At 42.8% G+C, this 17,896-nt stretch overlaps 1 protein-coding gene and 1 pseudogene across 26 annotated transcripts in view; both read right to left on the minus strand.

Annotated features, from left to right (window-relative positions):
* SYTL2 (synaptotagmin like 2) overlaps positions 1-17,896 on the minus strand; it is a 146,153-nt gene that overhangs the window by 38,836 nt on the left and 89,421 nt on the right. For all 26 annotated transcript variants that reach the window (XR_002335561.1, XR_002335562.1, XM_021062588.1 and 23 more), the window contains 2 exons: positions 2,883-2,964; positions 985-1,099 (listed from right to left, as the gene is read on the minus strand). Coding sequence is in view for 23 of the 26 variants with exons in the window: in XM_021062588.1 (XP_020918247.1) it covers positions 985-1,099; positions 2,883-2,964 (197 nt within the window). In the remaining 3 variants the exon portion in view is untranslated. The remainder of the gene's footprint in view (positions 1-984; positions 1,100-2,882; positions 2,965-17,896) is intronic.
* Positions 13,443-16,656, minus strand: LOC106504834 (annotated as a pseudogene).

Raw genomic sequence — 17,896 nt, forward strand, 5'->3', positions numbered from 1 at the left:
TACATGTATGACTGGGTCACTCTGCTGTATAGCAGAACATTGTAAATCAACTACAATAGAAAAAATAAAAATCTTAAAATAAAACGTATCAAAAGGAGAGGAGGAAATACACTACTATTAAAATAGGCTAATTGAAAAGCCCAACTCCACTGTTTGACTGTTAATTTTCCCTTCTTTAGCCAATCTTTAATGCTTATGGAATCTTCTTACAGTTGCTTTCGAAGAGTTTAAATTGTCTAAGAATTCTTCTTAATGGTAGGTAAAAATGGTAAAATTCCATAAAAAGCAGACTTCAATCAATTAAGCCAAAAACTTGACTGAACGCTCCTGAGGGACTGGGCTGATAACTGCAGACTGGAGGACTGTAGCATTGTCAAGTGGTCTTTTTTTCATGAGGCAAACTCTTTTACTTCTATTTTATTTATTTTTTGTATTTTTTTTAGAGGGCCACACCCAGGGCATATGGAGGTTCCCAGACTAGGGGTCAAATCAGAGCTACAGCTGCCAGCCTACGCCACAGCCACAAAAACAAGAGATCTGAGCCACGTCTGTGACCCACACCACAGCTCATGGCAACACCAGGTCCTTAACCCACTGAGGGAGGCCAGGGATCAAACCTGCATCCTAACGGATCCTAGTCGGGTTCGCTACTGCTGAGCCATGATGGGAACTCCTAAACTCTTTTATTTTTAAACAGAGAACTGTGAGGTGAATACCTGAATGCCTATGGTGAGAAAACTTCCCCCACGGCATGGAGGTCACACAAGTGTCAGCTCCTAGCCTGAATGCATGGATTTCGAGCTTCTAAAACTTCTGCCTCCTTCCATCAGGCAGGAAACCAGTGGGCATAGTAGAAGAATAAGAAAACCATCAGGACTTGGCTCTTTCTCTTGAGAGCTATTTTAGTTCAAGGATCTCTGAGAATTTCCCTCAGTCCATAGATAACAAAGATAAAAATATCTAGTTCATAAAAATAATATTTACCCTTTTCTGAAGTCTGAAAGAAACCAGCCCTTCCATTGTGTGACTGCTCGTTTTTGGTTTGTTGAGATAAGTGATCTTCCGGCAACATGGAGCTATTAAACGGATTCTTCCTTTGCTGGGGAAAAATATTGTTTATTAAACTCATTTTAAGTGTCATAACACCAAGTCAGTGTCAGCAAATGCTTATTATTATCTCCAATATGTGATAGTTCTATGTGGTAAATTCTTTTTTTTTTTTTGTCTTTTTCTTGCCTTTGCAGGGCCGCACCCACGGCATATGGAGGTTCCCAGGCTAGGGGTCTAATCTGAGCTGCAGCTGCTGGCCTACACCACAGTCACAGCAACACCAGATCCGAGCCACGAGATCTGCGACCTATTTACCACAGCTCATGGCAATGCCAGATCCTTAACCCACTGAGTGAGGCCAGGGATTGAACCCACAACCTCATGGTTCCTAGTCGGATTTGTTTCCACTGCGCCACAACGGGAACTCCCTTGGTGGTAAATTCTATCTGGCACGTTTGAAAAAATGGCTGTCCTCGTAAATGCACTGAGCATAGAATGACCATGTATGCCATACCCGCCCCCCCAAAAAACCTGTATAAAATATACTCAATTCCAGAGTCCTACAAAGGTAAACCAGAACCAGGCATGCAAATGTAAATCTCACAGAGGTGTGGTTTTTTATAGAAGTGAAAAAACTTGGGCCCAAACATACCAAAGAGCTGGGCAAGGGCAAGGTGAACCTGAAACCCTCGTCAGGGCAGGTTCCCACCAGTGCCCTTTCTACTATATGAGACTCACTCTGAGAGATTAAAGCTGTACAAAGGATAATTCTAACTGCCCTTCTTAAAAGGATGTAAAAGACACATATCAAAGTATCTTAAAGTGCTTCATGGTCACTGTTACAACCATCAACTCTAATGACAGAAAGGGTATCAGTAAATAGATTTTTTTTTTTTTAAACATAAGACTGAAAATCCACGTTTGCTATCTGTAGTTTTGCACACTGACAATTCCCCCACACAACCTCTAACAGAGTTTCAGGGAGTCAGGGATAGGGACTGACACAGAACCAACAAGCCACATTCCACAGGCTGAATAGGAACAGCCCCCAATAGTGTCAGACCTTTTTTTTTTTTTTTTTTTGGTCCATATGCACCTGCAGCATATGAGGTTCCCAGGCTAGGGGTCCAATTGGAGCTGTAGCCTCTGGCCTATGCCACGGCCACAACAACACTGGATCTGAGCTGCACCTGAGACCTACACCACAGCTCACGGCAATGCCAGATCCTTAACCCACTGAGTGAGGCCAGGGATCGAACTTTTGTCCTCTTGGATGCTATTCAGATTCACTTCTACTGAGCCATGACGGGAACTCCCAGACTTTTTAGTCTTTAGAGGGAAGACTATCTTCAACCATGTAATAACATGGTATTCATAAAATTTTCCACCACAAGAGTGATTTCCTATGTTAAATAGTAAAAACTGGGAGTTCCCGACATGGCTCAGTTAACAAACCCGACTAGTAACCATGAGGTTGCAAGTTCGATCCCTGGCCTTGCCCAGTGGGTTAAGGATCCGGCGTTGCCGTGAGCTGTGGTGTAGGTTGCAGACGCGGCTCGGATCCCATGTTGCTGTGGCTCTGGCATAGGCCCAAGGTTACAGCTCTGATTCGACCCCTAGCCTGGGAACCTCCAAATGCCTGCTGCAGGTGCAGGCCTCAAAAAGACAAAAGGTCCAAAAAAAAAAAAAAAAAAAAAAAGTAAAAATTATCTCTATTTTGTAGAGAAAAAAAAAGTACTACAAAATCCTCTTTACTTCATGATGCTTTGATAAAATGAGGAAAATGGCATTCTTGCCTCAAATGACATTTTCAAAGTCTGAGCGCAATCTACCTTGGCTGGAGACGCATCTGACTTCCTTGTGTTTTCCTGGGATGTATCAATCACGGTGGAAGCTGGATTTACCGCACTGGAACTGCAAAAGAAGCAATAATTCAGAGAATAAAAAGCTACTCTTTGAGGAAGTGTAAATCACGCCCCTGAAGCCAAAAGCTTCGAAGGCAGGGTAGGAGAGGAAGTTTATCAAATGAAAGAGCCAGGAAGGGAGAGGGACCTGGAGCCTAGGGATGATGAAGCAGTCAGGCAAAGGCAAGGGTGGAAAAGAAATGAAAGACAGACATGAGACAGGACAAAACCTTCCATCAGAAGCCTGGACATTTTTATCACAATACCAGGCACACAGGACGTTCACAGTTTAAATCTGTAGAAATAAACCTGTCTCCGTGTTGGAAGCTAACACCAGGTATAGGCTAGAGAGTGGGCAGGCAATGTCCCTGCTGAAATAAGGCCCCCAAGCAATGGAGAGAGTCCACAGGCCAGGGCCCAGCATGGCAGTGCTGTAGAAAATTGCTAAAGGCAAGACTCAGGGGAGACAAGTGACATGGCCATGGAAGAGAAGAAACGGCAGATCTCAGAGACGCTGTGACTGGATGATGGTGGATTGGGGCAACTTACTTCGAACTTTCAACCCAACTCTCCAGGCAGGCTAGGTGAGTTCATGTTCAAATACAAGAGGCGTAAGGACAAGAAGAGCCCCAGAAGATGGAGGGAGGTGAGAAGCCTGGAGCTGGCTTAGAGGATGAGGATTCTCTAGATCATGATTCCGTATCCCAGGAGGGGGCGGGGCAGCTCTAGAGGCAGAGTATGGGGAGAGTGAATGGAGAAAAGTGAGTTGAGCTCGCTCCCTCCTCAACAACCACTCCCTTGGCTAGTGAGTAAGAAGGGCAATAAAGGGTCATAGTAGCCCCAAATAGGAAGGAAAACCACCTGCTCAGACTTCCTGCTCCAGGGGCCTAGCCTCAGGCATAAAAGGTGAAGTCACTATTGGCTGAAAGCACTGTGCCTGTGTTAAACTCCACCCATTCTCTTCATGACATTATTGAATTAAAGGCTTGGAAAAATACCTCAGAGGGTGCTGGCTTTTCAAGGCACAGCTAAGAAACTGGAGGTAGGGGAGAGGAGCACTTTGCCCCAAGGTCACAGAACCTTGCCCAAGATTACTGTCACTAAATTGTGGGCTAGATTTTCTGCAGGTTCATTTCCATTCCTTCTTGCTGCACTTCAATTCCTCTTTTGTATAGTTAGTCCAAGGAAGAGGCTGAACACTTGAAGGCATGCTTCCTTTCGTTCCCCTTCTCACTGTTCCAGAAAGCATTTATCACAGATGAGGCGGATGTGTATCAAATACAGCTTGATCACACGGATATGAGAAGGGGGAAAGAGGATGGGGAAGGGAAGGGCAGGGAAGAAGAGTAGGCACTTTTAACAGAGCAGGAATTAAGGCTAATAAACGCACACACACACACACTGCAGGAGGCCTCTACTCTTATAACAGGTGAGCACAAAGTTGAAACAAGTTATCCAGCAGCCAGTGTGAAAAAAGAATCCTGGTCACTGATAGACCTCACAGTAAAAGCAGCCGAGAGCTCAGGACTAGAAAGCAACGTCTCTTGAGTGTCGCCTTAAGAAGCCAGTGAGTGAGATGCTATAGCAGACAACGTGTCCAGTTTGTCAGAGTGTTTTGTATCATCTTCCATAGTAAATAAAAGAGCGCATGATCAGAGGATCTGAGCCACATGCTAATGGTTGGAGTCTCCATGGAATAGCCATTTTCTTCCTTCCCTTCCCCTCTCTCTAACAACAAATGACAAGCAGAGCCTCTATATCCTCTTCACTCTGCTCCCTGGAAATCCAGTTCCCGTGACTCAAGTGCCACCAGCCCCTGGCAACTACCCATGTCACACCTCATTGCTGCCCTCTCCTTCCCAGAGACGAAACCAATCTCTCTCTTACTAAACTCTATGCAGCAAAGGATTTCCGGTCTGCTCTGCAACGTCATTCTGTGCATACATATCTTATCTCTCATAGTAAACTGGTAGATCCTTTGAGAACATCTTGATCATCTTTCCATCCCCCACAATGCCCTATATAGTGCCTGGTACACAACTGGTGAGTGACTGAACAATTAAAGGCTGATGGAGCCGGTGCCAGGGAAGGCAGCAGCAGACAGGAAACCATGTTTTTTGTCTTTTTTTTTTTTTTTTTTTTTTTTTTTTTTTTGTATTTTTGCCATTTCTTGGGCTGCTCCCACGGCATATGGAGGTTCCCAGGCTAGGGGTCGGAGCTGTAATCACCAGCCTACGCCACAGCCACAGTAACTCGGGATCCAAGCCACATCTGCAACCTACACCACAGCTCACAGTAACACCGGATCCTTAACCCACTGAGCAAGGCCAGGGATCGAACCCACAAACTTATGGTTCCTAGTTGGATCCATTAACCACTGAGCCATGACGGGAACTTGTTTTTTTTTTAAATCAATGTTACCCACAGCCGATGGAAATCCTGTGAATTTAGATTGTTATGATCATTATACAACTACAGATGTGATAAATTCATTTGAGTAATAAAAAAAAAAAAAAGAAAAAAAATGTTACCCACAGCCAATATAATACTCAGTGGAGAAAAGCTGAAAGCCTTCCTGCTAAAATCTGGAACAAGACAAGGATGCCCACTCTCACCACTTTTATTTAACATGGTATTAAAAGTTCCAGACACAGCAACCCAGAAAAAGAAAGAAAGGAAGGAAGGAAGGAAGGAAGGAAAAGAAAAGAAAAGAAAAGAAAAGAAAAGAAAAGAAAAGAAAAGAAAAGAAAAGAAGAGAAAAGAAAAGAGAGAAGAAATCCAAACTGGAAGAGAAGAGGTTATTGTCTCTATATGCAGATGACATGATACTGTATATAGAAAACCTTAGACTCCACAAAAGAACTACTCCATCTAATAAATGAATTCAGCAAAGTAGCAGGATACAAGATTAACATTTAGGAATTGGCTGCATTTGTAATATACTAACAATGAAATATTAGAAAAGGAATATTTAAAAAATTCCTTTTAAAATTGCACCCCCAAAAATAAAATACCAGGAATAAACCTGAACAAGGAGGTAAAAGACCTATATGCTGAGAACTATAAAACATTAATCAAAGAAATTAAAGAGGATTAAAAAAAATGGAAATCCCATGCTCTTCAATTGGAAAAACTAATATTGTTAAAATGGCCATACTACCTAAAGCAACCTACATTTTTAATGTGATCCTATCAAATTACATGAGACATTTTTCACAGATCTAGAACAAATAACCCCAAAATTTATATGGAATCATGAAAGACCCAGTATTTCCAAAGCAATCCTGAAGGAGGCAGGGGGAAAGCAGGAGGCATAACTCTCCCAGACTTCAGACGATATTACAAAGCTACAGTAATCAAAATAGTGTGATATTTTAAAAAAGGAGTTCCTGCTGTGATGCAGAAGGTTAAGAATCCAATTGCAGCAGCTCAGGTCACCGTAGAGGGGCAGGTTTGATCCCAGCAGGTTAAAGGATTGGGTGTTGCCACTGTGGCACAGGTCGCAGATGCAGCTGGGATTCAGTCCCTGGCCTGGACACTTCATATACTGGGGATACAGTCATGTTCATACAAACAAACACACACACACACACAAAAAGTGCGGTATTGGTACAAAGACAGACATACAGATCAACACAACAGTAGAGAGAGCCCAGAAATAAACCTAGACACCTACAGTCAATAAGTTTTCAACAAAGGAGGCAAGAATATAAATGGGAAAAACAAAGTCTTTTTAGCAAGGAGTGCTGGCAAAATTGGACAACTGCATGTAAATCCATGATGCTAGAGTGCACTTTCACAGCAAGCACAAAAATAGCCTGAAAATGGCTTAAAGACTTAAACAGAAGACATGACACCATAAATCTCTTAGAAGAGAACATAGGCAAAATATTCTGACATAAATTGTACAGATATTTTATTAAGGCAGTCTCCAAAGGCAATAGACAAAAATAAACAAAAATAAAAATAAACAAACTGGACCTAATCAAACTTAAAGTTTTTGCACAGCAAAGGAAACCATAAACAAAACAAAAAGACAACCTACAGAATGAGAGAAAATAACTGCAAATGATGCAACCAAGGGCTTAATCTCCAAAACATAAAAATAACTCATATAACTCAACAACAACAACAACAACAACAAAACCCAATTGGAAAATGGACAGAAGAGCTAAATAACATTTCTACAAAGAAGACATATGGATGGCTGGTAAGCACATGAAAATATGCTCAACATCACTGATTATTAGAGAAATGCAAACAAAACTACAACCTCACACTGGTCAGAATGGCCGTCATTAATAAATCTGCAAATAGCAAAGGCTGGAGAGTGTCTGGAAAAAAGAGAACCCTCCTACAGTGTTGTTGGGAATGTAAATTGGTACAATCACTATGGCAAACAGTATGGAGGTTCCTTAGAAAACTAAATATAGAACTACCATATGAGGAGTTCCCGTCATGGCGCAGTGGTTAACGAATCTGACTAGGAACCATGAGGTTGCGGGTTCGATACCTGGCCTTGCTCAGTGAGTCAAGGATCAGGCATTGCCATGAGCTGTGGTGTGGGTTGTAGATACGGCTCGGATCCCGCACTGCTGTGGCTCTGGCGTAGGCTGGTGGCTGTGGCTCTGATTGGACCCCTAGCCTGGGAACCTCCATATGCCACAGGAGGGCCCTAGAAAAGGCAAAAAGACCAAAAAAAAAAAAAAAGAACTACCATATGATCCAACAATCCCACTCCTGGGCATATATCCAGACAAAACTATAATTCAAAAGGATGCATGCACCCCTAGGTTCATAGCAGCACTATTCACAATAGCCAAGACATGGAAACAACCTAAATGTCAACTGACAGATGAATGGATTAAGATGAGGTATGTACATACAACAGATTATCCCTCAGCCATAAAGAAGAACAAAATAGTGCCATCTGTAGCAACATGGATGCAACCAGAGATTATATTAAGTCAGAAAGAGGACAAATACTATATAGTATCACTTAATGTATTGAATCTAAAATATGGTACAAATCTACCTATCTACAAAACAGAAACAGACTCACAGACATGGAGAACAGACTTGTGGCTGCCAAGGGTTGGGGGGAGTGAGATGAACTGGGAGTTTGAAGTTAGTAGATGCAAAACTATTACATTTAGAATCAATCAGCAATGAGGTCCTACTGTGTAGCACAGGGAACTACATCCCCAATCTCCTGTGACGGAAAATAGTACTTAAAAAAGAATGTGTATGACTAAATCACTTGCTCTAAAGCAGAAATTGGCACAACATTGTAAATCAACTACACTTTAATTAAAATAGAAAAAAGTCTATGTTATTTCACAAACTACAAGGCACATTATTTGTGTTTTAAACAAAATATCTTTGTTCCTGTTATTCAAAAAGCAAAAGAGAAAATGAAATGAGGCATTCAGAGTACATGATCAGATGCAAAAGTTCCAGAAACATGCAGTATTCACAGGGTTACCTTGTGGTTGGGGCAGATGGAAAATGGGAGAAGGGTGGCAGACTTGGTTAGCTATAGTTCACAAGTCTGCTTAAGTAGAAATAATTAAAACAAGAATCCTATGCCTCAGATTCTGCTTATGAACATGCAGCTCCTTTCACACTTAAGCTCTGACTTTGCTTCTCTCAAGGAATATAATTTTTTGCTTGTCTGTCTTTTCTTGGGTGGGGGGAGGGTGCTGATAACATGTGGAGTTCCTGGGCCAGGGATCAAACCCGTGCCACCACAGTGACAACACCAGATCCTTAATCACTAGGCCACCAGGGAACTCCTTGCTTGCCTCTTTCTTACTGGGCATCATCATTACAGCAACCATCTTATTCTCAGTGGATCTTTGCAACATCCCTGTGAGGTACATATCCTTCTCCTCATTTTACTTGTGAGAACACTGAGGCTTGGAGAGGTTAAGTTACCAGCTCCGTGTCACAGAATTAGTGAAGGAGCTGGGGATGTCCGCCAGGTGTGTCTGACTCCGATTCCAAAGACAATCACGGTGATTGCTGGGCGCTGCTGCCAAGGATTTCTCACATTAGCAAAGCAGCGGTTTATGAAAGAGGTCTGGAGTGAAGTCTGGGCCATTCTTCCTTCCCAATGACTCTCCTGTCTGTCACTTCCTTTCCATCCCTACCCATTTCTGTCATCTGTATTAGCCTCACATCTGACCTCCCGACTCCAAAGTTCCACTCCCTTAATGCGTTCGGCATTTTGCCACTAAGCTGCAATGGGCTAAAACCTCACTTTGATCATGTCGCTCTTCTGCTCATTCTCTCTCCCGTACCCTCAAGGCCTGTGGAAGGAAGCTGGAGTCTGAACTCAGGAAGGAACTGGAGATGCTCCTCCCTCCTGCTGGCCCTCATGCCAGGCACACCTCACTGCCCCCTTTGCTGTCTCCTCCAACCTAGCTCCAACCTCCCCTTCAAATGTTTGCTCGGCAATCTTTTTTTTTTTTTTTTTTGTCTTTTTGCCTTTTCTAGGGCCACTCCTGCAGCATATGGAAGTTCCCAGGCTAGGGGTCTAATCGGAGCTGTAGCTGCCAGCCTACACCACAGCCACAGCAGTGCGGGATCTGAGCCGCATCTGCAACCTATACCACAGCTCACGGCAATACCGGATCCTTAACCCACTGAGCAAGGCCAGGGATCGAACCCACAACCTCATGGTTCCTAGTCAGATTCATTAACCACTGAGCCATGACGAGAACTCCTGCTCAGCAATCTTGACCCAAATCCTCACTATCACCTCCAAGCCCAGTCCAAATCTCACCTCTGTGGCACTGCTCACCTCTCAGCCCAGCCGGAAGTGGGTCTCCTTGTCTTAAATCTTACAGTTCATTCTATTGGTACTTTGGAACTGGATTTGCTCCCTGCCTGGCACTATGTGTTATCATGCGATCAGATATTCATACAGGGAAGCATTATTTTTCCTAAGAGAACGTAGTCGCCATAGCCAGACACCGTGTCTTCTGTTTCTTAGAATCTCTCTCAGAGGGATTAGCTTTCTCTTCTTAGGTTGTGTCCTGCATATGAAAGATATTCAATGCATTACATATGATGCATTCTTGAAACTGTACGGCAAGCCGAAGTTCACACCTTGTGTTCTGTAATTTCTTCCCTCAGGTACCGTTCAAAAACTACCTGCAATACTAGAGGTAGCACTTAGACAAAATAGGTTTACTTCTTAAGAAGAGTATCAAAATATTAGACTAGGATATTGCTGTTGGGGTTCCCCCTGTAAAAGTGTTGGCATTTTAATACAGGTCTTTGAAGACTTAACTAAAAAGCATAATAACGTTAGGTCCAGTGTTGGGGACACTTGGGGAGGAAGGAGGTAGGGTTTTATAGCAGTCTTGGAACTGCACCGACATGGGCAGCGGGATAATCCAGCCGGCCATAAAGTGCTTCTAAGCACACCCAGCGACTTTTAAAAGTTTTTGAACCTTAACCAGTTAAAACTAACAAGAGATATAGCTTCTTCTGAAGTCTTTTTCAGTTTAAATATTAATGGATTCTAGACAAGTTTTTTGTTTGTTTGTTTTTTCCCCACTGTTTGTTACTGCAAATTTTTCCCTTTGGATTGTGAATTCTTTGGACGCTATTGCTGGGCCCGGCCCCAGCCTCCGGCACTGTGCTAACACATGTTACACTCAGGGAGGCTTCAGCACATGTACAAACACATGAAGAAATGGGTTAGGGATTAAGTGAGTGAAGCAAATCAGGAAATGGGCTATGCCAGCTTTTCAAGTCAGTACGTTTCTTAAGTAAAATATCACTTATAGCAGTTCCTGTCATGGCTCACTGGAAACAAATCTGACTAGTATCCATGAAGACGCACATTCAATCCCTGGCCTCACTCAGTGGGTTAAGAATCTGGCATTGCTGTGAGCTGTGGGGTAGGTCACAGATGCGGCTGAGATTCTGCCTTGCTGTGGCTGTGGTGTAGGCCAATGGCTACAGCTTCAATTCGATCCCTAACCTGGGAACCTCCATATGCTGCAGGTGCAGGCCTAAAAGGACAAAAAAAAAAAAAAAAAAAAAAAAAAAAGATAAAAAAAATATTACTTCCCTGGTTCTACCATACTTCATGCTACAGATTTATCTAACAGAAACATTCCCATCCAAACATAAGGCATTCTGAGGTCACAGTGAAACTATCGCTACCACAACTGATGTGGCAAATCCAAGATCCTGTAGGATTAAGAAGGATTCTTTTAAGAGCTCAGCGTAAGTGATTCTGTGGGGCAGGCCTCCAAGGAATGAAATGTTCACATCACTGGATTTGCAATCCATCTAAGGACCAAAGATGAAATGCATTGTTCCAGAGACTGGCTCATCTCTACCCTGCTTTTTCGAGCAAGTGAAATGCCTCAACCTAATCCTATTACTGAGAGTGAAGGCAAGTAGCTAATCCTTCTGGGAGAGGGAGATAGATATACACAAACAAAAGCTTTCCAGGAAAAAGAGTATTACTGGGAAAAACAACACTATTTCAGAGCTAAAAACAAGGTGTTAAGCGATTGGTTCCCACTGCACAGAGGCTAAGAGAGTAACTGGTGTCAGAAGTGAGTATCACGGAAGCACAGGCAGTGAAGCTTAAGACTAGCATTTTTGGTTCACTATGATGACCTAACAAACAAACAGCCTCTTAATTCTACCAAAAACAAAGATGCACACTTTTTGCTTGCAAGAAAACTCATCATTTTCTATTTCATAAGGAAATTCCCAGAGGAAAACCTGCCAATGTCATGGAAGGAAACACCATGGTGCAGGCTTTCTCTTGTTCTCCCTTGAACTCATTTTGGAGACACTTTCTTTTGTTTATTATTATTATATTTTAATAGTTATTTCCCCAATACAACTTTTTTTTCTACTGTACAGCATGGTGACCCAGTTACACATACATGTACACATTCTATTTTCTCACATTATCATGCTCCATTGTAAGTGACTAGACATAGTTCCCAGTGCTACACAGCAGGATCTCATTGCTAATCTATTCCAGAGGTAATAGTTTGTATCTACTAACCCTAAGTTCCCAAACCACCCTGTTCCCTCCCCCTTCCCCTTGGCAACCTCAAGTCTATTCTGCAAGTCCATGATTTTCTTTTCTGTAGAAAGGTTCCCTTGTGTCTTATATTGGATTCCAGATAAGTGATATCATGTGGTATTTGTCTTTCTCTTTCTGACTTACTTCACTCAGGATGAAAGTCTTTAGTTCCATCCATGGTGCTGCAAATGGCATTATTTCGTTCTTTTTTATGGCTGAGTAGTATTCATTGTGTATACATACCACATCTTCCTAATCCAATTATTTGTCAATGGACATTTGGGTTGTTTCCATGTCTTGGCTATTGTGAATAGAGCTGCAATGAACATGCGGGTGCATGTTTATTTTTTAAGGAAGGTTTTGTCCAGATATATGTCCAAGGGTGGGATTGCTGGGTCATACAGTAGTTCTATGTATAGATTTCTAAGGTATCTCCATACTGATCTCCATAGTGGTTGTACCAGCTCACATTCCCACCAACAGTACAAGAGGGTTCCCTTTTCTCCACACCCTCTCCAACATTTGTTATTTGTGGACTTATTAATGATGGCCATTCTGACTGGTGTGAGGTGGTATCTCATGGTAGTTTTGATTCGCATTTCTCTAATAATCAGGGATGTTGAGCATTTTTTCATGTACTTGATGGCCATCTGTCTATCTTCCTTGGAAAAATGTCTATTCAGGTCTTTTGCCCATTTTTCCATTGGGTTGTTGGCTTTTTTTGCTGTTGAGTTGTATAAGTTGCTTATATATGCTAGAGATTAAACCCTTGTCAGTTGATTATTTTCTCCCATTCTGTAAGTTGTATTTTTGTTTTCTTTTTGGTTTCCTTTGCTGTGCAAAAGCTTGTCAGTTTGATTTGGTCCCATTGGTTTATTTTTGCTCTTATTTCTGTTGCTTTGGGAGACTGACCTGAGAAAATGCTCATAAGGTTGATGTCAGAGAATGTTTTGCCTATGTTCTCTTAGAGGAGTTTGATGGTGTCTTGTCTTACATTTAAGTCTTTCAGCCATTTTGAGTTTATTTTTGTGCATGGTGTGAGGGTGTGTTCTAGTTTCATTGATCTGCATGCAGCTGTCCAGGTTTCCCAGCACCACATACTGAAAAGACTCTCTTTTTCCCATTTTATATTCTTGCCTCCTTTGTCAAAGATTAACTGACCGTAAGTGTCTGGGCTTATTTCTGGGTTCTCTGCTCTGTTCCATTGGTCTGTATGTCTGTTTTGGCACCAGTACCACACTGTCTTGATGACTTTATAATAGTGCCTGAAGCCTGGGAGAGTTATGCCTCTTGCTTGGTTTTTGTTCTTCAGAATTGCTTTGGAAATTCTGGGTCTTTTGTGGTTCCATACAAATTTTGGGGTTGTTTGTTCTAGTTCTGTGAAAAATGTCATAGGTAATTTGATAGGGATTGCATTGAATCTGTAGACTGCTTTGGGTAGTATGGCCATTTTTACAATATTAATTTTTCCAACCCAGGAGCATGGGATATCTTTCCATTTCTTTACATCTTCTTTAATTTCCTTGATTAATGTTTTATAGACATCTGCCACAGCTTGTTGCAACAGTGGATTCTTAACTCACTGAGGCCGGGGATCAAACCAGCATCCCTATGGATACTAGTTGGGTGCTTAACCTGCTGAGCCACAACAGGAACTCCTGTCTATTTGTTTTCTTCACTGTGCAGCCTGGCATTGGGACTGGAGACCCTGATGGCCAGCTGGGCCGCTCTCTCCACAATGGCTTTGTGGTTCTTGGAAGAGACACTGTGAGCAATCTCAGCACAGTAAGATTTGTTGCACATCAGCAGCATGTCAAGCTCCTTTACACCGTGTACCAGAAACTTTTGGAAGCCACTGAGCAGCATGTGCTTTGTTTTCTTATTGCTCCCATAACCAATGTTGGGCATCAAGATCTGGCCCCTGAACCTTCTCTGCACTCTGTTGTTAAGGCCTCTGGGTTTCTGCCAGTTCCGCTTAATTTTGACATATTGGTCTGACTGGTGCCAGATGAACTTCTTGGTCCTCTTTTTGATGATCTTGGGCTTCATGAGGGGTCTGAGAGTGGCCATGATGCCAGGTGGAGATGGCTGCCACCTCTGTAAGGCAGCGCCAAGGAACTTGGAGACATTTTCCAGGGATATTTTTGATGTGTGGACATTACAAACCTCTGTAGCTGCCATGCTTCCTCCTACCGCCAAGCCTTCTAGTTTTCCATCCTGAATGCTCTTCTCTTGTAGTTGTCCAAATTTGAGAATTTCCCTCAAATTCTCCCCCACCTTTTATAATCACCAGAGCTCATGGTGATATACCTGCAGCGAGGAATTCTTGGTAATGCAAAGCAATGAAACCTGGATGCACTGATGCCATCTTTACCTTGTAGTTTAATTTTTTTTCTCCCTCCCTTCTTCTCTTTTTCTACTGGCTCGCTGGGATCCAAACCACATCATACGACAATTTATTATTCACTTGTTTATTTTTCAACCCCTCATTCGCCATCATTCTCTATCTCATAATTCATTATCTCATCAACTATTCTCACTCATTTAGTCAATCGCTCACTCTCTGTCTACTCTTCATGCATTCATTAATTCCACAAGACACTTGGTGGGCACTGTTGTGCATTCCAGGAATAGGGCAGTGAACAACATACAATATAGCAGTAAACGAAGTCCTTTTTCTCATGGATCTCAGGGGAGGGCACAATAAACATGCACAAAAATAAACATGCAATGTAACGTCATGTAGTGGTAAGTGATGGAGGACAGTAAGAGAAAGTACAGGGATTCATTCATTCATTCCTTCCATAGATAGTGACAGCCTACTGTGTGTCAGATACACAGTTAGAGGAGGGAGGTATAGTGGTGATTGAGATTCAGGTCCTCGACCCAAGACAGCAATGCAGTGATACTCAGCCCTAGGAATCTGGATTTTTTTTTTTTTAAAAAAAGTTCCTTGAGTAATTCTGACCTATAGGTCTCAACAGAGAACTTCTCCTCAAGTAACCCACATATCCGAAACCAATTATTAGTTATCTCTGGGTGTCCTACGAACAGCTCAAATGTCTTTTATCCTCATCTCTAAAATTCTGTCATGTTTCCTCTTTTCTCCATTCCCTTAATTAGGGTCTCACCATCTCCCACCTGAACTCCTCTTATTATGTCTTCATTGAACCCTTCCTCTGCACTGTGACCAGAATCATCGTGCTAAAAAAGCAAACTTGGTCAGAAAGGCATATGGTAGTTCCTGGTGACTTAAAGGAAAAAGTCTAGTCCTTTGGTCAACATTCAAGGCTTTTCAATCTGGTTCCAACTGCTTTTTCCAGTGTAACTTCCCACTCCCATGCAATATATCCATCACACAAGACCCTTCCAGGTGCTGAGCCATATCAGACCCCCATGTCATCCCCTGTCTGTACTGTCCTCTTTCCATGTCTACCTAACAGAATCCTTCTCATCTATCAAGAATTGCCTTAAATGCGACTATCTCTGGGATGAGTTCCTCACGGACAGGGACCATATCTTCTTTGTCTTTGAATTCCCAGCTACCATTTTGTATGCAATAAATACTCAGGAATTGTTGACTGAATACGTGCATGAAGAAGGAATGAGTAACCCTACAGAATGATTTATTCTACTGGGTGCTAGCAAGATGTTAAGTCAGGGTTTCCCATCAACTGCAAACAAGGACATTTAAACGTTATTTCCAATATTCTGAAAGTAAACCTAGCTAACTTCTTAAAAAACCATCCTAAGAAAGGAGGTTCCCAGGCTAGGGGTCGAATTTGAGCTATAGCTGCCAGCCTACGTGACAGCCACAGCAATTCAGGATCTGAGCCACATCTGTAACCTACACCAGGGTTCACAGCAATACCGGATCCTTAACCCACTGAGGGAGACCAGGGATCAAACCCACAACCTCATGGTTACTAGTCAGATTTGTTTCCACTGCACCACAATGGGAACTCCAGACCTAGGCAACTTTTGAATTAATACTTCCATCCTCACTCATCATACCTATTTCTCTTTGTCCTATTTTCCTCCACATCTCACTCTTACATGGCTTACATCTGGCTGTCTTAACCCTTCTGTCCATGGCTCAGGCTACTTGTGCAGTCACTGACCTCTTACTGACTCTCATCTTAAATTACTAGGGCTGGTTCATATACAGTCAGAGTAGGTTACCACCACCTAACTGTGATGCTCACTGCTCCTAAGATAACCTTTGCACCTACAAATTTGCTTCCTGTGGTTGAAGCCTCTGATCTTTATCAGGACACATTCTAAGGGTAATTTTTCAAACTTTTAGAAACCATCAAGAAAAGGAAAGAGCCTCAAAACTATTCACCCATACAGGCTTAAGTTAGTGAAAAGTCAAATATGCCTCAGGCAGAAAGCATGTTCGATCCTTTCAAAGGAGAAAGGCAGACCCCAAGGTAACTGAGGAATGTGGGGTGTTGAAAAGTGTGGGAGGAGGACCCAGAAGAAGAAGAGTTGGGAAGCTTAGAACACACTTGAGAAATTTGTTGTGGCTCAGCGGGTTGAGAACCTGACATAGTCTCCATGAGGATGCAGGTTCAATCCCTAGCCTCGCTCAATGGGTTTAGGATCCATCATTGCTGAGAGCTGCAGTATAGGTCATAGATGTGGCTTCGATAGGGTGTGGCTATGGCTGTGACACAGGCTGGCAGCTGCAGCTCTGATCAGCCAGTAGCCCAGGAACTTCCATATGCCACAGGTGCACTGTAAAAAAAAAGAGAAGGAAAAAAAAAAAAAAAAAAGAACACGATTGAGGAACTTTTTTTTTTTTTTTTTTTTTTTTTAAAGGCCTGGGCTGGTCCTGTCTGTGGCCACAGAGCCAAGATGGTATAAGCTACCAGAGGGACCAGTCCTCAGAGAGGTTGTCTTGGAAGAGATTACAGACAGAAACTGAAAGGTCAGTCCACTGCCAGGCTCCTTCAGCCCAAAGCAATGTTAACACTGGGGACATCTAAGGCCCCGGTCAGTAGAGAGGCTCCTGGACCCTCAGCGTTGCCCCAAGCTGCTCAACTGGTTTCACAAAACAAGTCACCTCAAATAAAAAAGGAGGGGCTTCCCAGCCCAGAACAGCGCTGTCTATAATCAGGATACGTGTGTCATATTTGACTGGGGGCGGGAGTCTGACCCACAGAGAGTTTCTCACATCTTTACCCTGTGCTCCCCATCTGGGCTCAGCCGTGTCCTGTGGATGACTGGGGGCCTATCCCACAGTTATCGGGGGGCGGGGGGGCATGACATGCTATCAAGGTGTGGTTCATGCATCGGTGCCAGTATGTGAACTGTTTGTTGATGGTTTAGGAGATAGCACAGAAATCAAGAGAATGCATTTAGCATTATTTAAAGCCATCTGCTGACACATCCTAGCACACGATCGGCAAGTTTCTATTTTGCAAGTTCTTGTTGTTTTCAGCATTTCATTTTTCTGGTATTCATTCATTTTTACTGTATTTTATACAAGGTTTCACTCTGTGATAATTAGAAATAAAAAATTGTTTTAAAAACCCCAAACAGGAGTTCCCATCGTGGTGCAGTGGTTAACGAATCCAACTAGGAACCATGAGGTTGCGGGTTCGATCCCTGCCCTTGTTCAGTGGGTTAACGATCTGGCGTTGCCATGAGCTGTGGTGTAGGTAGCAGATGCAGCTCGGATCCCACGTTGCTGTGGCTCTGATGTAGGCCAATGGCTACGGCTCCAATTGGACCCCTAGCCTGGGAACCTCCATATGCCACGGGAGTGGCCCAAGAAATGGCAAAAAGACAAAAAAAAAAAAAAAAAAAAAAAAAAAAACAAACCCAAACACTAGTCCTTTACCACCGTTTGTGCCCAGCCTACCCTGCT

This window comes from Sus scrofa, chromosome 9 (genome assembly GCF_000003025.6).
Source record: "Sus scrofa isolate TJ Tabasco breed Duroc chromosome 9, Sscrofa11.1, whole genome shotgun sequence".
In the NCBI taxonomy this organism is placed as follows: domain Eukaryota; kingdom Metazoa; phylum Chordata; class Mammalia; order Artiodactyla; family Suidae; genus Sus; species Sus scrofa.